The sequence below is a fragment of the Oryx dammah genome, unplaced genomic scaffold (assembly GCF_014754425.2).
Source record: "Oryx dammah isolate SB20612 unplaced genomic scaffold, SCBI_Odam_1.1 HiC_scaffold_24, whole genome shotgun sequence".
In the NCBI taxonomy this organism is placed as follows: Eukaryota; Metazoa; Chordata; class Mammalia; order Artiodactyla; family Bovidae; genus Oryx; species Oryx dammah.
The window spans coordinates 14,919,539-14,937,828 of NW_024070208.1; the positions used below are offsets into that span (position 1 = coordinate 14,919,539).

General features: G+C 34.9%; 1 protein-coding gene across 7 annotated transcripts in view; it reads right to left on the reverse strand.

Moving 5' to 3' along the window:
• The window catches only part of TSC22D1 (TSC22 domain family member 1), a 121,917-nt gene that overhangs the window by 77,189 nt on the left and 26,438 nt on the right, over positions 1 to 18,290 (reverse strand). For 2 of the 7 annotated variants that reach the window (XR_005725710.1, XR_005725709.1), the window contains 3 exons: positions 15,601 to 15,756; positions 14,283 to 14,442; positions 12,118 to 13,382 (listed from right to left, as the gene is read on the reverse strand). The exons of 2 other annotated variants lie outside the window; for them this stretch is intronic. Coding sequence is in view for 3 of the 5 variants with exons in the window: in XM_040267207.1 (XP_040123141.1) it covers positions 13,250 to 13,382; positions 14,283 to 14,429 (280 nt within the window). In the remaining 2 variants the exon portion in view is untranslated. Of the gene's footprint in view, positions 1 to 12,117; positions 13,430 to 14,271; positions 14,443 to 15,600; positions 15,757 to 18,290 lie in introns of those variants that run through there. 3 more of the 7 variants (XM_040267207.1, XM_040267208.1, XM_040267209.1) reach the window with 3 other exon arrangements.

Below are 18,290 nucleotides of genomic sequence, written 5' to 3' on the forward strand. Positions count from 1 at the left end.
GGCCATGTTCAGTCAGTAGGCTGGACAATCTCTCGGTGGGCTTGAGATTGTCCCTAAAGCACCCATACTGTCAGTACCGATGGATGATTTCTGGGATCGTACTGCTAGGATGAAAGTTATGTTGACCCTGCATTATCAAATATTTAACTCACTTATGGCCAAGGCAATAAGGATTCATAAATAAGCCTGGGCAATAAGACTTCAGAAACTGATTACTGTAATCACTAATTCACACTACTGAGAAAGAATCCCAAAGATTTTTTTTTAAGTCTTCTATTGCTTATTTTCCAGAACTATAACAACTGTCCAACAGCACTGAAGTGGCCCTGCAATTCACCTATTTCTGTGTGGATCTCCCTCACTAGATGTGGACATCTCAAAAGTTGCCTACGTCTTCCTCACTCAAGTATCTGTTCAGTGTCTGCTGTGTGATAGCTACTCTGCCAAGTGCTAAGAAACAGTATGAATAACAGAAGCCAGGCAATATATAAACAAACTATATATTTTAAATTGAGAAAAATGCTAGGAAGGAATTGATATCAAAGAACGAAGGTTAAGAAGCAAAACGGGATGTTTAGATCTAGTGACTAGAGACAGCATCTCTGAAAAGAAAACACTGAAGCTGAGACCTACAATCAGAGGAAGGGACATTCCAGTCACGGGGAATCCCCTAAAGTAGAGGATAAGCAATTTAGAGACTTCATGAAATAAACCCAAGGTTGGCTAGAGAGCAGGAATTAGGGCAAAGCTGGAGGCAAGATCACAGGTCATGATGAAAGAATTAGGATTTTATAGTTTTAATGAAGAAAAGCAACTGAGTCTTCAACAGGAAACAGATACGGATGGATGTAATAAACCCTGTTCTGTAAGGTGACCAGGGAGGGCTACTGCAAGAGTCCAGGCAAGGGACAGCCTGGAGCAGAAGCTGGTAGATGGAAACAGTGAGAAGCTGCACAGGCTTGAGACAGATTTAGGAGGGAAATCTGATCTTTGAAAAAGGAACCAAAGTGATTCAAAGGTGAAAGGACAGTCTTCTCAAAAGCTGGTGCTAGAAGAAATAAACATCCACGTGGGGAAAAAACAGATCAATCTAAAAACACTGGCCTTATCTAAATACCAAAGAGGATATAGAGATGGAAAATAAGCAAGTGAAAAGATGCTCAACATCATGCCATTAGGAGACTGCAAATTAAAACAATGAGATACAACCACACCATCTATGACCTTTTTCACTTAGTCTACGAAATAGGATACCTATAATGAAGAGGAGTTTATCCTAAAGGATTTAACACCTCTTACATTCTTGGGAAATATAGTCAACTGTTGCGACATGAAAACTCCCACTAAAAGTGGAGATATTTATATGTAAACTCTGTTTCATAATTTCTCTGTGAAAAACTGGATACTATTTTTTGGCTCTGCTTTTGGGCTGTATTTTATTTTCTACTTGCCAAAGACGTAAAACAACAGGAATTCTCCTTTACTGCTGGTAGGAATGCAGAACGGTACAGCTACTCTGGAAGAGTCTGGAGGTTTCTTACAAACCTAAACAGAGGCTTACCATTTAAGATCCAGCAGCTGCACTACTAGGTATTTTTCCAAGTGTCTTGCAAACGTGTCCTCAGAACACCTGCACACAAATGTTTATAGGAGCTTTCCTTACTCGTAAGTCCCCAACACTGAAAGCGACCAAGATGTCCTTCAAAAGGTGAAGAACAAGCAAACTGTGGCAGATTTATAGAGTAATAAAAAGAAATATGCTATCAAGCCACAAAAAGGTAAGGACAAACCTTAACTGCATATGGCTGAGTGAAAGAAACCAGTGGGAAATGCTACAACATTCCAACTATATGACCTTCTGGGAAAGACAAACCTTCAGAGACAGTAAAAATATCAGTGGGTGCCAGGGATTGTGGTGGTGACAGGATACCCTAATGATGGGACAGGTGAAATTACACGTTTAGCAAAATCCATAGCACTGCTGACACAAAGAGTAAATCCTTATGTAAACTCTGGGCTTCAATGCACCAAAACTGGTTCAACTACAACAAATATACCAAACTAACGCAAGACGTTAGTAAAGGAAACTAGGGAGGGGAAATTAATATAGAAGCTCTGTATTTTTTGGTCAATTTTTCTATAAACATAAAACTGCTATAAAAAGAAAAAAACCAAAGTTTTTTAAAAATCCCCAAACAAACAACTGGACTAACAAATAACAGACTGCCTATGGGAGGTAAGGGAGACCACTCCATTGTTTTTGATGTGAGATCAATATCATTCTTTACTGAAACGAAGAAGACACAGAGAAAAAATAGCCTGGGGGTTGGACTTTTTTTAATGTAGTTTAATCCACTTGATTTCCAAGTGGGTATCAAGACTGGAGCTTTGAGGAGGTGACTGGACAAGAGATAACCATTAGGGGAGTTAAAAAAAAAAAGAAAAAGCATTAAGTCATGGGAAAGGATGAAGTCATCCAACTGCAAAGGAAGAAGACTTAAAAGAAAAACTCAAGGACTGAGAAGGGCATTTCAGAAAATAGGTTCAGCTACAGTGAACTCTGCTAAGAGGTCAGAACGCACAGGTAAGCACCGAGTAGGCCTGCTGTTGCCACAGAACCTGAGAGACTCTGATAAGAGCAGCCATATGGTGTTAGATGCAAAAGCCACAATGGGACAGACTAAGAAAAGAATAAAACTTGAGAAATTATAACAATATGAGTAGATGATTCTTGGTAATAAAAGTGAGTAGAGACTGTAGTAGAAGTTAGAGGGTGACAGAAAAGGTGAAGATGGCCTCAAGATGACATATGAAAGCACAATTAGATGGTAATGGGAACGATCCAGTAGAGAGGGAGACTGGCTCACAGAGAAAATACTAAAGCCATGAAGTCTTTGACAAGACACAACAGATCAATCCAGGCTCCAGAGAACAAGGGGGGAAAGCCTTTGAAAAGATGGGTTTAGGGTAGAAGCATCTTATCTTCAGCACTTGAGAGATGCACGAGTAAGTGGATGCTCAAAAGAATTAAATGAATCAAATTAAAGAATTGAAATGATTTAGAAGGCTCCTGGCAAAGCATATGTAAATGTTAGGACCCTAGGCTAGAATTATACCAGAGAAGGCAGAAATAGTGTAAGGCAAAACACATTTTAGAAGGACAAAGGCAATAAACAGTTACAAACAAGATAGATATAAATGCAACTTAAAAACATTGCTTTAAACATAAATGGTTGAAATACCTCAATTAAAAGACAGAGACTATCAAATGGATTGGAAAAAAAAAGACCCAACTGTATGTTGTAAGAAAAGTTCACAGTAAATATAAAGATACAGGAGATTTAAAGTTAAGAGGATAAGAAAGATATACCATAACGTTAATTAAAAGAACACTAGAATAACCACATACATTTCAGGAAAACCAGACTTCAAAACAAGGAAAAGTTACCAGGGCTAAAGAAGGACATCACACGATGAAGGGGTCAATTCTCTATGAAGAGATGACAACCCTAGGTATGTATCTGTTTAACCACAGAGCATCAATATATGTGAGTCAAACACTGACAGAGCTGAAATGAGAAATGGATGAACAGACTAATATACTGAAAGACTTCAATGCTGCTCTACCAGGAAGTGACAGGTGACTCAGCAGGCTGAAAATCAGGAAAGACAGCAGAACTGAATATCTACCAATTATCAATCTGCTGGATCTCACTGACATCTAAAGACTACTTCATCTAACAACAGCAAAATATACCTTCTCAAGCTCACATGGAGAATTCACCAAGATTAAAGGCCATAATACACACCACAAAATTTTGAAAAAATAGAAAGCAAGCTGAGTATGCTCTCGGATCAAAATAGAACTAAACTAAAAATTAGTAAGATACCAAATATTTACAGATAGATGAAAATCCCCAAAATGGAGATTAAACAACACTTCTAAATAATACATTGGTTTTAAGAGGCTCAAGAGAAATCTTTAAATATTTCAAACTGAAGAAAGTGAAAATAATTTATCAAAATTCTGAAACACAGCAAAAGCAGTGCTGAGAAAGAAGAGCCATATAAACCTAAGGCAAGTGGAAGAAGAGAAATAAAAATTAGAGAAGTCAATGAAACTGAAACTGAAAACAATAAAACAGAAAAATCCACAAAGCCAAGGTTTGGTAATTTTATCAATGAAACTGATAAATCTCTAACCAGGCTAACAAATAAAAAGAAGGAAGACACAAATCACTAACAATACAAATGAAAGAGGAGCCATTACAACTGATCCCATGGACATTAAAAGGATAGTAAGGAATATTATGAACTCTTATCGCCACAAATTTGTTAACTTAGATTAAATGAATTTAAAAGATATCATCTACCAAAACTTACAAGAAACAAACTGGAAAGGTTTGTATCTATTGAAAGAAACTGAATTAACAATTAATAACCCTCCCAAGCAGAAAGCGCAAAGCACACATGGTTTCACTGATGAATTCTACCAACTGTTTAATAAAATAACACCGATTCGCTACAATCTCTTTCAGAAAGTAGAAACAAAGAGAACAACTCCTGACTCATTCTATGAAACAATCCCAATACCAAAGTCAGACATTACAAAAAAAGAAAATTACAGACCAGTGTTTCATTAACCTTGACACAAGAATACTTGACAAAATATTAACAAACTGAATACAGTAGCATGTAAAAAGAATTATACACCATGGCCAAGCTCCATTTAACCCACATATGTAAGACTGATGATCCTATCAATAAATGCAAAGCATCTGACAAAAGGCAACATCAACTCATGATTTTAAAAAAATACACAACACTCAAACAAAAAACCTCTGAGGAACCAGAATTAGAGGGGATCTTCCATAATGTGAAAAATATCTACAAAAAACCTACACCTAACATCATGCTTAGTGGTAAGAAACCAGATGCTTTCCACCCAGTATCATGAATAAGACAAGGAAGTCCCCTCTCACCATCCTTACTGAACTTTGTACCTGCAAGACCTAACCAGTGCAATAAGCAAAGGAAATGAAAGGTATAAAGACTAAGAAGGAAAACATAAAATTGTCTTTGTTTGCAGCTGACATACTGTATATTGAAAGCCCCTAAAGAAAGAAAGAAAAAGCACCTTTAACTAGTAAGCAACTATAAAAAAGTTGCAAGACAAAGGTAATGTTAACTGTTTTCCTGTATATCAGGAATGAACAACTGGAGTTAAAAATACACCATTTGCATCAGCACCAAAAAAAAAAAAAAAGAAATATATAGGTATAAATTTAACAAAATATATACAGGATCTATGTGAGGAAAAAACTACAAAATGTTGATGAAAAATCAAAGATCTAAATAAATGGGAGACTAATTACATGATCATAGATGGTTAGATGTCAGGTCTTCCCAACTTAATCTTTGGATCTGATGCAATCCCAATAAAAAACCTAGTTAAGTCATTTTGTGGACAATTTGATTCTAAAATTTATATGAAAGACCTAGTTTCAGTCTCAGTAAAAGACCTAGAAAATTAGAGAACTGACAACCAATTTTGAGATGAACCAAAAAATCTACAGTATTTAACACAGTGTAGTATCAGCAGAAAAGACAGGTCAATGAAATGGGATAAACTGCCCAGAAACAGACCTATACAAATATAGTCAAGTGATCTTTGAAAAGGGAACAAAGAAAATACAAAGGAAAAAGGACAGTCTTTTCTAAAACTTTTGCCTTACAATTTTCACAAAAGTTAACTGTGATCCAAAATGGATTACAGGCCTAAATGTAAAATTCAAAACTGTAAAACTTCTGAAGGTAACATAGGAAAAAAATGTAGGTGACCATGGGTTTAACAATGAGTTTTTAAAAGATGCAACATCCAAAGCACAATCCATTAGAGGAAAAAAAATTGATGTGGAATTGATTAAAACTTTTGCTCTCTAGGAGACACGGTTAAGATAATGAAGACAAGTCACAGACTAGGAGAAAATACTTTCAAAATACTTCTCTGGTAAAGGCGTGCTATTTAAAACTTACAAAGAACTTTAAAAACTCAACAAAAGGAAAAAAAAAAAACGTTTTAAATGGGCAAAAGATCTGAAGGATACCTCACAGAAAAGGATATACAGATGGTAAATAGTATCATTAGAGAATTGCAAACTAAAACAGTAAGAAGCCACTATACACCTACTGGAGGGACTACAATCCAAAACACAACCACCACTACATGCTGGCAAGGATGCAGAACAGGAACTCTGGTTCATCGCTGGTGGGAAGGCAAAATGGTACAGCCACTTTGGAAGACAGCTGGGCAGTTTCTTACAATGCTAAGCATAGTCTTACCGTAAGATCCAGCAATTGCACTGCTGGGTGTTTTTCCAAATGAGTTGAAATCTTCTGTCCTCAAAAACCCTACACACCAATGTTTACAGCAGTTTTGTTCCTAAGTGCCAAAAACTGGAGGCAATCAGGATGTCCTTCAAAGATGAGTGGATAAACACACAGTGGTAGATTTACATGATGGAATACCATCCAGTAATAAAAAGAAGTACATTAACAAGTCACAAAGAGACACTGGACATCGCTAACTGAAAGAAGGCAGTCTGAGGCGGCTAGAGGTAAAACTACAGAAAGAAGGAAAATATCTGTGATTGCCAAGGGTGGGGAGGGAACACAGGGATAAATATAGGCGTATATCATGTGTAGGTTGGTGAAACTTTTCTGTATGACACCATGATACATGACATTATGTATATGGGGAAACTCGCACAACTGTATGACAGGCGTGAACCCTAAACTATACATTTCACTTAAAAATGAGGTATCGACACCAGTTCATGAATTATAAAATACACCACACAAGATGTCAATAGAGCAAACTATGATAAGCAAAAGTGTACCTGGGGAGGAAGGAGGTATTCTGAACTTTCTGGTGAATTTTCCTGTAAAGACTAAAACTACTCTCAATTTAAAAATGCATACTAAGAAAAAATGAAGTTTTCTAAGAATATCCATTCTTTTTGGCAAAGATGTTTGACAATCAACAGCATGATAGAATTCTTTAGATTCTGACAAATTTTCTTTTAAATGCTACTTTTGTTGCTTATTGATTATGTGTCCTTGGGAAGATTTTGTGATTTCTGAGTTTGGGCATTTTGGGATGTAAAATAAAAAATTACCTAAAAGGTCAACTGGATTTAATCACATAAATAAATGTAATTCACCTAGCAAAAGTTGCACAAAGTAGGCATGTAAATCGTTCTTTTCTTTCTTGCTCATTTGTCCTCAAATTCTTTTTAACTCAGGTAAGGTAGAACACACCCTGCGTATTTCTCAAAAAAAGGTAACACATACCCTAAAGGGGTATGAAATCAACCATTAAACAAACCATTAGGCTACTCATACCTTAAAGGTATTAAATACATGTCTTCCTGGAGCTCAATTTAAAATTTGGAGGGGAGGGGGGAAGCTGTTTAACTGGTAACTTAAAACACTGTTATACCAAAACAACGTTGCTGAAGTATTTGCACGATATTTCAAGAGGCAACAGGAAACCCTGCTTGCATGAGAATTTTGGCCACACAGGCTTCCAGGGCACTTCTCCACCATCTTCAGCCGTTTGGGATATATCTCAAATTTTTCCACTAAAGCACTGCCTTTCATTTCCAGTTTTAATTATGTTACTAAACACAAGTTCATTTTCGTCTCAATGTCAGTCCTTGTGTCAACAATTTAGCTCCAAAGGGCCTGCTTCCCCTTAAATTACTAAAGGACAACCTGAAAAATAACATTTTGCATTAAGAATTAATGCTTTTGAATTGTGGTGCTGGAGAAGACTCTTCAGAGTTCCTTGGACTGCAAGAAGATCAAACCAGTCAATCCTAAAGGAAATCAACCCTGAACATCCACTGGAAGGACTGATGCTGAAGCTCCAATACTTTGACCACCTGATGCAAAAAGCAAGGAAAAGATGTTGAAGTTGGGATGAGGGCAAAAGAAGAAGGGGGCAGCAGAGGATGAGATGGCTAGATATCATAACTGACTCAATGGACCTGAGTTTGAGCAAACTGGGAGATAGTGGAGGAGAGGTGGGGGTTGCTCAGAGCCCGGGGGTGCTCAGTCCATGTGGTCGCAAAGAGTTAGACAAGACTTAGTGACTGAACAACAATAAAAACTATTTAATACAGAATTTATAGCTGTGAGTCAGAATTAAGCAAGCAATAACTGAAATGAAGATTACATTTTTTTGATTGCTTTCTCAAGGTCTTGGCTTGACTTTGAGTCATTTTCTTTTCCACTGAACTGCGCATGTTGGTCTGTAAGAGACTACTGCCCTGATTTTTTTTAAACAAAATTTGCATATCAATATGAAACTCTTTTGTCCAAGAGAATCTCGTAAAATTAAGCACCTGACTGGATAAATACGTAAGGATAAACAAAGCAGTATGAGTGTCACAAGGTCAAACAGAAGCTGAGCACACCTGTACTGTGTTGTGTCACACATTAAGAAAAATATACTGAAGCACGTTCAGAGATCTACAGAACTCTTAACTCAAAACCATGCTACCTAAGAGCAAGAAATGGAGGTATGCTTAACCTGTAGGAAAAAAAAAAAAACAAACTGCATTTGAAATTGATGCAGTATAAGAGCCATCTTGGATCACCTGCAGGCTATGGTATTTGAAGGGAATCAGACTTGCTCGATGTTCCCAGAACTGAGACTAACATGAGGCAGCAATAAAGTACAGGATAAGTATAGATCTCAGAGCCTTCAAGAGACTCAAACCCTACAGGAGACCTTTAATAAACTATGTGATATTAGAAATACATGTGATATTCTCAGACATCAATTAATCTTGTATGTAAGATGAAGGTTCTAACTTGGCTAATTCCCAAGGTAATCTTCAAATAAAAAATGACATGGAAGCATATTCTGGATCAGCTTCTTGCCATCAGAGCATCCTGAACATGGAATGAGCTATCTCACTGAAGTCATGAGTGCTATCACTAGTTCACAGCAATACGATCATGTGCTCTGTATAAAGGAAAAAAGCACAACAGATAGCACAGTATTTTAAGTAAAAGCCAAATATCCACAAGCTGGTATTCTTGTAAAAAGAATTTAAAAGATAGGATGGAAGAGTATTGTTTTTATGTTGCCATCTACTGAGTAAATTTTAATAACGTAATTTTAGGAAAAAAAAATCCTAAATCATATTTCTAGCTCATCTGTACTGAATGTTACATCTTCCTTTGTTTCTAGATATATTGAATATTACACTAACTTTTGATTCTTTGAACCCACTTAATATACCTTATGGGATAACCTTATAAATATCTTGTCTGAACAATTTTGTATATACTAGCCAACAATATTATTTCTTAAAGACTCCTCTGAGTTACAGTGAAAGTGAATGTTTATAAAACTCAAATTAAATTCTCAAACCAAAGTTAAAATTACTCAGTACAGCTAGTTTTCTACATTTAGGTTTATGTAATAAAAATAGGCATATACAACCAACAACCAGGGAATAACCTCACGAAATATGTACTCAACTTTCCATGTATAGTATTTTAACAGTGCTCAGCACATAAGAAATACTAAATTAAGTATGGATCATAAACATTAAGAGAACAAGCGTAGGAGATGCCTGGAATACAGTAGGCCAGGTACAGAGAGTACAATGTAGATAGATGTATGTTCCTAAATTCACTCCAAATAAATTGGTGGCTTATCCATTGCTCTTCTCTGGGGGAAATTTAAAGAAAAATTCTTTCCCTAACTCTACATCTGTCTGAAAATCCAAGGAAATCTGTTTTAGGTCACTTTATCATCAGATATTACATTGAAAATATTTTGAACATTTTCTACCTACATGCCATACCTTACCTCGAGTAGAGATCACTTTGATCACAATTCCTGAAAACTCCGATGCACACTTCAAAGTTCCCTAGCATTTTTTTTTTTTTTTTTACTGCAGTAATCTGATTACCTTAGATGTACATTTAAGTGGGGAAAACCTTTAAAGAGCACCTATGTGCTTATTTTGGAAATACAAACCTTTCACATTTCAAGACTAAGCTAATGTGAACTTTTTTAAATGGGAAATTAAAATACCTGAATTTTTTAAATCAAGAAATTGCTTAGGACATCTAGGCACTGACATTTTGCTCAAGTGTTTCAATACAGCAAAATCAAGTAAGATTTATGGATATATTTACAATAAGCTACAAGGTCAGTACTTGTAGTCACACTTATTGACATTTATCTTCTTTAAAACAGAAGTTATTAAAAAAAAAACTTTCTTTACTCAAATTAAGAAAAACTATTTTATTCTATAGCTAGTCCTAAGAATCATAGTGAAACAATAAGCCTAGTTCTTATACCTCAAACATAAAGCCATGTTTAATATTAATAAACGTTTTCATTTTGAAGCTACTGATAGTGTAGAGAAGAGTTCATGTAATGAAAATTATTTTTAAAATTCTGATTTCACCACTATTTTTACAATATGTTTGAAATTTCCAGTGTAATGCTTTTATTTAACACTCCCTACCCTACATCTTTTAAATACACATAGTTAAGTCTTCTAAATTCTTTTGTACTCAAGGAAATATAGCCTCCCATCTTTCATAGAAATACATTTTGTCTGTGAATCTTTCAATAGCTTTAATTCTAAAAACAAAATTTTATCCACAGTATTTTCACTCATCTTTTCCAAATTACTAGACTAATAAAGCCAAGAATTTTAGCTCCTCTCCCACACCCTAACTACAGTAGCTACTCTAAATCATAATTTCCTTTTATAATTATTTTTTTCAGAGTATAATTTCTTTAGAGAGCCAAATTAGGTCATTTTAATCCACAAGTTGTCATTAACTAAACTTATTTGTCACCTAGGAACCCACCATAAAGTTTTTTAAGTTTAGCAGTCTGCTTACAAATTTTCATCAATCCAAAAGGGAAATCTCCTCTTGTGTCTAGCAGACTCTGCATAGAAAAGTAAACTGTTCTAATGGCTCTAATTAAGTTTATGTAGATATAAAGACAAGAATCATGAAAACCAAATTTTATCCTTTCCCATGTTCTCTTGATATGGTTAAAAGAAAAAAAACTCTGTAAGTTAAGATTTCCCCTTCTACAACTACTTGTTCGAGTAGAACACCAAAATGTAAAATCCATTCTTCTCCTATTAACAGTATCCACTAATAGACTAGTTCTCCAATAAGTCATTATTCTCAAATATTCTTTTTCTGACTCGAAGAACTGTCTTCTGTATGCAATTTTCTAAGGGTCTATGTTTAGCAAGATCTCACTTTAAAAGACTTGAGTGTATTACTCCCAAGAGTTTTAATGGTTTGCAAAATCGATATACGAAAATGGCATCTAAAACAATCCAATTCTGGAAACAAAGCTAAGGTGAAGCTAATCAGTAAAGTGCAAAAACAAGACTAAGTAGATCATCTATTTCCTTAATTTGGCACTGTGTGACCCAATGAATAGTCATTTTAATTCAACAGTTTAAATCATTTTTTTCTCAAAAAAGTTTAAGACATACAAGGATATATATTCAGAAATACTTAGAGAAAGACACATAAAATTAAAATACATTTTAAAATACTGTTATAGTTTCCATTTTCTACTCCTGAAAGAAAAATAAGCCATTTATCAGTAAGTGCATTTTTTTCATGGAGAAAATATTTATTAGTTTTTCAAATGATCACATAATACAAATGTTACACAATTAGTCATTCTAGAAAAAAATTAGCTTATATTAATATTCATAAAATAAACACTGAAAAATATAGGATTGCATATTGTGACATGAAATATTTAAAAATCTGAAAGAAAATGAATCAAAATAAAAGTTTAAACAAATCAGTTCACATTAATATACATGAAATTTCACTTTTAAATAGCTTTCAGTGGCATGAGATGAATAGAAATGCACTTACATTTCTTTTGCACACTTTAAGGAACAAAGCTAAAATTTAATCAAAGCATGAGATGAATGGGATTAACAGACTAAATCATTTCTCTTCAAAACTGAAACAAAAGGCCATAAACTGGCCTTCAATTGCCTGAGTTCTTTCTAAAATGTTGAGTAGTTGTTTTTCAATTTATATGTGTTTGTAAAAACTATCTTATTAACTTTTTTTTTTCTTATTAACTTTTAACAAAAGCAAATCAAGAGTAAAAAGTTGTAATCGTTTATGGGAATTCAGAGCTCTCCTGGGAAATTTTAGCTCAAACTGATCTTTTAAACTTACTTTTAAGTACCATATATACAAAAGTTTATGTATAATTAATGAGGGGAAAACGCGTCCCACACATAGCCAACAAAGACTAAAGGCCAGGTTATAACCTAGCAAGTGTGGTTTCTAAAGCCTCTTAAGATTCCTAAAACAGTTAGATGCTTCCACCGTGTTATCTCTAGAATTTCTACTCTTAAAGTTTAAACCAAATAAAACAAACTGGCAGCATCGTGTAACTTTAAAAAACCTCTTTAGTAGCTTTCAACTGACTAGTTTAATAGATACTAAAAAGAGAAATAAAACATTTTGATAGCTACTTCCATCAATTTATCAAATCCATAGTTTGGATAACTTTCTTGCAACACTTAATTCACACACAGAGGCTTATTCTACTACTTGCCTTTGCTCTATAAAATATCTCTTTGTTTCAGTATCATTCAACTTTAGAATGCCTGCAAACGCAGAACAATACCTCAAGTTTAACAGATATTTACTTTGAAAGACTTAACTTAGAAGGTGCCTCTACTTCTATGCTGGAATCTGTTGATTCGACAAGAATAAGGCTCAAGACTAGAAAAAAATAAACCAAAAAAGTACATCCCAATATTAAAAGTAATTTAGGAATAATTAAGATTTTCACCCTTTACTTCCTAGTTCTTTTCAGTGTTGGGCAACAAAAGACAAGTTTCATTAAGTTTTCTGGGTCTCTGAGACTACCAAAAAGTCTGCCTGCTTCATTAGGGTGATTTTCAATCCCACAAATCTTTTAAGTGAAACAGATAGAGAGCTGTTTTTTAAAGAAAGGAGTCTCTCATGCTTCCTCTAGTTCAGTCTTCTGAATAGAAAGGAATAGTTTCATGGTCATGTAAAGTTCCAATCTGAAAAAATTACGTCATTATTTGAGCCTTTCCATTTCCAGATCAAGAGTACACCAGAGAAAATCTTAAAAGTTTATCAGTGACAAGATCAGGTGGCTCTCTCATCCTTGTGTCTTCTAGATATAGTGCATGGCTCCGTTCACCACTGCCTTCCAAACTGCAGTTGCTGCATGTGTGACAGATATCATCCATGAAGGCTCTGCTAGAGTTCCTTTGGCTGAAGGAGGATGTTTACCAGTTGAAAGAAATCTGGGCAATTAGAGAACAAATAAACCGGTCTCCCATTATCAAGATACCTGGAGTCACAGAAGGAATCCACCAAGGAAAAAATGAAAACTTGCCAAAGGCACCAAAGTTCACGTTCTACCCACTATAGATGATAAGAACTTCCTGAAATCAAATCCTACCCTTGGCATCAAAGATACTAACAGAAAACTCTATTAACGCCATGGGGAAAATCTAGGACAAGGTTCTTTTGCCACAAATAACATTATTCCTAGGGACTGGAAAACTACTTGTGAGTATATTTAACAAAGCTTTCAGGGATAGTATCTCCTGAAACATATTCATTTGTTTGTATCGTATTAAAGAATGAAGCCTAGATTTGACAGTAAAACCATAATGGTACTATCATTGCATCTTGTTAAAGATCTACCTGATATGAAGTCCTAAAGTTCAACATAGGAAAATAGACCAAAAAGTTCTCACTAATAGGGTAGGATAACACCTGGACATCAGACGTGTATATCAGGAAAATTCAGATGTCCAGTTTGCCCAAAAACAAAATACAGAAACTTCTTAAATAGTGGAATATAAAAGAGCACTGAGAAGTACACTACTACCAGTAAAGGTTAAAATGGGCAAATATTTCCTTTTAAAAATTCCTGTGGACTACACAGGCATTCATCAAATCAGTGCCCCCACATCAGCCACTGCTTTAATTATCTGGAGAGAAAATTAAATACATCTTAAGTCTCTTTTCTGAAAGGGCACTAGTTAGCATTCTTAGAAAAACAAACAGATTGCAGCCCCACTTGGTTCTTCTATGAACCCAAGGAGTAAACAACAGAATTACATGGGCAATGGAAGAACACTCCAGTCTATAAATAAACCCAAGTAAATAATGGAAAGCACCCACTTGTTTATTACCCTTTCCCAACTCTCTCCAGAAGCTGGATATTCTGCCTCCAAAGGTTCAGTGGAGAAAGTGGACCCCTGACGTCAAAAGCTCTCCGTGGTCTTGGCTGTATCTGTGGCTCTAGGATCACTCCTTGCACCTCTGGTAGGAGAGAAGCACTGAAATAGAGAGCTGAATATAGATTTAAGAAAAAACTCTTATTAAGAAATTACATTCTCTGGTCATTGAGCTTGTAATGACTTATCCTCAGGACAAAAAGGGGCTGCCTCTGGGCACACATTCTTCTGTGCCTTCTTAATTTGAATTTTAGAAGCCTTTCACCACAAATGATTAATTCTTCAGTAACTACTAAGAAGGGAACTAGCTTGGTCTAAGTCATAACACAGGGTGTGACAAACCACTCAACATCAAGTGGAAGACCAAATACAAAAATGATAAATTAGGACTGATAAACAAGATCATAAGTGTCTTAAAGGGACAGGCAAAGGCACTTGACCTCAGATATATTAAAGGAGGAGTCCCAATTAATTCTGCTGTCAAAGAGAAGACGATGGATTGAAAAGCAGAAATAGAATAATCAAGCATATTAACAGGAATACCACTAAACCTTGGGAATTGCCTTAAGAAGTGGAATTTGTTCTCAGTTTTTTAATTCTTCAGTAATTTAAAGAATTAATCAGACTACAGTCCCTTATTATAGCAGTATAAAAATACACCTGAATTTTATCAAGCTATGCCTACTGTCACTGAAAAAGATTTATTCTTCAAGCACTCATCCTTTAAAGTGGGAGGGTAGAATAGTGGACATAGGCAATACGGACTAAAAATCCTTTTCAAACATATGATCATTTGGTTTGGGGTCAAGAAGGACCAGGAAATAATCATTAATGGCTTCAATGCAGAAATTAAAGTAGTTAAGATATACCCAAATAATAGATGATGATAAAGATACTGGAAAATAGTTCACTTTATTATAGAAATAAGGTGAACAAGAGAAGGAAGTTCAAAGCACATAGTATCTGATCAAGGAAAAGCTGAAAGGAGAATAAGATAGGCAGATATATAATATTTAAAGTTAGAGGGACTGCAGGATAAATTTTAACAGCTGAAAACAGATCAATTGTATTCTGTGGTACAGAGTGATACATCCCTATTAAGTTTCAGATCTTATTCTAAATAGAAAGGTGCTGTATGCTCCTACTGTATGGAACATGGGCAGTCACTGTCCGACTTCAGGGACATGTTGTATTTGGGGATAAATTAAGAAAAAGTGCTATCAAATAATTTCTCTCTCTCTCACCCCAACTGGTCATCACAAGGGTTCCTTACCTGGTAGTGGAACGAGGACTGCGCTCTCTTGTTCTCTATCAATCAACTCACAAAGGTTATAGGTTCAGCACTAAGAAGGTAGCAACCAACCAAAGTTAGTTTTAATGCCTTCACTTCCTTCTGGCTCTGCCGGCCAGTTTGGAAAAATGCCAACAGCTGAAAAGGAATGGTTATTCCATTACCTAACAACAATTAGAGTAAAAAAAAAATTTTTTAAGCCTGAAGATGAAGGAATGAGGTAATAACCCTTTGGTACCTTAGGAATATATTCAATTCTGTACAAGTGAGAAATAAAAATGGTTCGGATTTAGAAAACCTATAAATTTAACAATCAAATCTATAATTTCCAAAATTTAAAGAAATGAAAAAAGAAGTAAAAGGAAGTCAAGGGGGTGAAACTGTCATCTAACAAGAGATCAAATAAATAACTACAACAGTATTTTATGAGTTTATGTGGCAGCTATCTTTTCATTTCAAATTTCCAACAGACTTTAAATCCCAGGGTCTTTAAACAGTATTTTACAGTAAAATCACATTAGGAGGAACGTGAGGGATAACAAGAGGAAAAGAGCACCAAAAGAAAAGATCTGAATATTCAATCTCTCAAGAAAACAAAATCTAAATAGGTATTTTCAAAGGTCAAAAATCACAAATAGATTAGCAAAGTATTCCACAGCTGGAGTTCTTAAGGAGTAGCTCTTTAACAGATGAGAAAGGCTTAAAACTGATACATCAGAGGTATCTCATTTGTTTTCAGTGGACCTATACTGTGGAAACAGGTATGACAAAATCACTTTTAAAATTATTAAACAATCAACCTCTACCCTTTTCTAATCAATTTTCTTGACAAGTTATTTTTCATATCTAATATTTCAATATTAATCATGAAAACTTAAAGACTCCCAAATGAATGAGAGCTAAGTAAAACTTAACTAAGATACAGTTTAAAATATATTCAGAAACTATAAAGATATGATTTTCTAAATTTCTTAGTTTTTCTTCATTTTATAAATACTAATCAGTAGTATAGCAATATACCTGATTGAAAATACATGCAAAAAGGGAGCATTCCATTATGGAAAAAATTTACTCAGGGAATTCCATTATGGAAAAAAATTACTCAATTCTAAATTTAAATTTAGAAGCCCACTTCACTTTGAAAATGAGAAACAACTCCCAAGAAATCATTATCTTGCTCAGATTAATAATGGTCTAAATTTACAGTTTCTCCTTAAGTAGGAGCTCCAAATCCTTGAATTACCAGGCCCCACAGAATATATAAATTAAAAAGGCAACAAACTTAGATTTAAAACCACCCAATGTCCTTAGGTTAAGTTATAGGGTAAGTTAAATAAGAGAGCTGGCTGGAGAAATAGACCCACTTACGAAATTCTAAGTCGGGTTACTTTCAAGATATCACCTCTCTATTTTGCTTAAAGTATGCCAAAACTTGTGGATTCAACATATTCATACTCAAAAATGAACTAAACAGATTTCCTTAAATAGGAATTATTTGAATCACTGAGGAGAACTGTATCTCTCTTGCTTCAGGAATTAATTTATGAAGACTATGGATTGATAATCACTTACACAGAAAAATGTAAAGGCACTTTCAAAATGAGACCACTATTCAAACAAGAAAGAATAGCCTTTGCACGACTACTACTGATTGAGGCTCACAAGAAAGACACAGTAGGACCTAACCTAATTCTGTTTTAATAGACAGCATTCTTCGATGTGATGTTTCAAGAGGGAAAAAAGAAATTACTCCGCTTCAGGATTTACAGTTCAACCAGTAAAGAAGAAATTCCAAACCAAAGCTAAGAAAATCAGCAATGCTGAAATGTCACAAAAGAACTCAAACAAGGAGGCAGAAGGTCTATTCATCTATCATTTTAGTATTTTCCATTATTAAAGTTTAAAGATTCTTACTGAATATTAAGTTACATTCAAATTGGAAACAATCTAAGTATTTTATATATAAATACTACTCTTAAGAAACTCTCCTGAAATGTACAGACTATTTGCAATATTTGTTCTCAATACTAAATTACTAAATAAACATATAATATTTATTAGGTCTAACCATTTCTAATATCAATGAAAAGAGAGAAAGATTCACCAAATCATTTTTAAGCAATGAAATAGAAGGTAACACATTTCTACAAAGACTATGATTTCTATTCTCTTGTGTCATAGAAGACTAATTTAAGTCTAAATTATAAATTTACAGATAATTCATAAAACAAAACATCTAAGAGTCACATGGTGGCTCAGATGGTAAAGCGTCTACCTACAATGCGGGAGACATGGGTTCGATCCCTGGGTTGGGAAGATCCCCTGGAGAAGGAAATGGCAACACACTCCAGTACTCTTGCCTGGAAAATTCCATGGACAGAGGAGCCTGGGAGGTTACAGTCCAGGGGGTCGCAAAGAGTCGGACACGACTGAGCGACTGCACTTTCACTCTAAACTGGGAACGTGACACAGAAATATCTTCTTCTCGTCTTTTTTCATTTATTCTTACTAGTTCTAAGGCATTTCTGCAAAGAATAAGAATTTCCCACAAATCCCTTCACATGTCCAAATCAGGCCCAACTGGCATTAAGAAGAAAATGAAAGAACATCTTTAAGAGAAGCAGTGAGTCTTTGCAACTCTAGCCCCTATACACACTTGAGTTAAATAAATT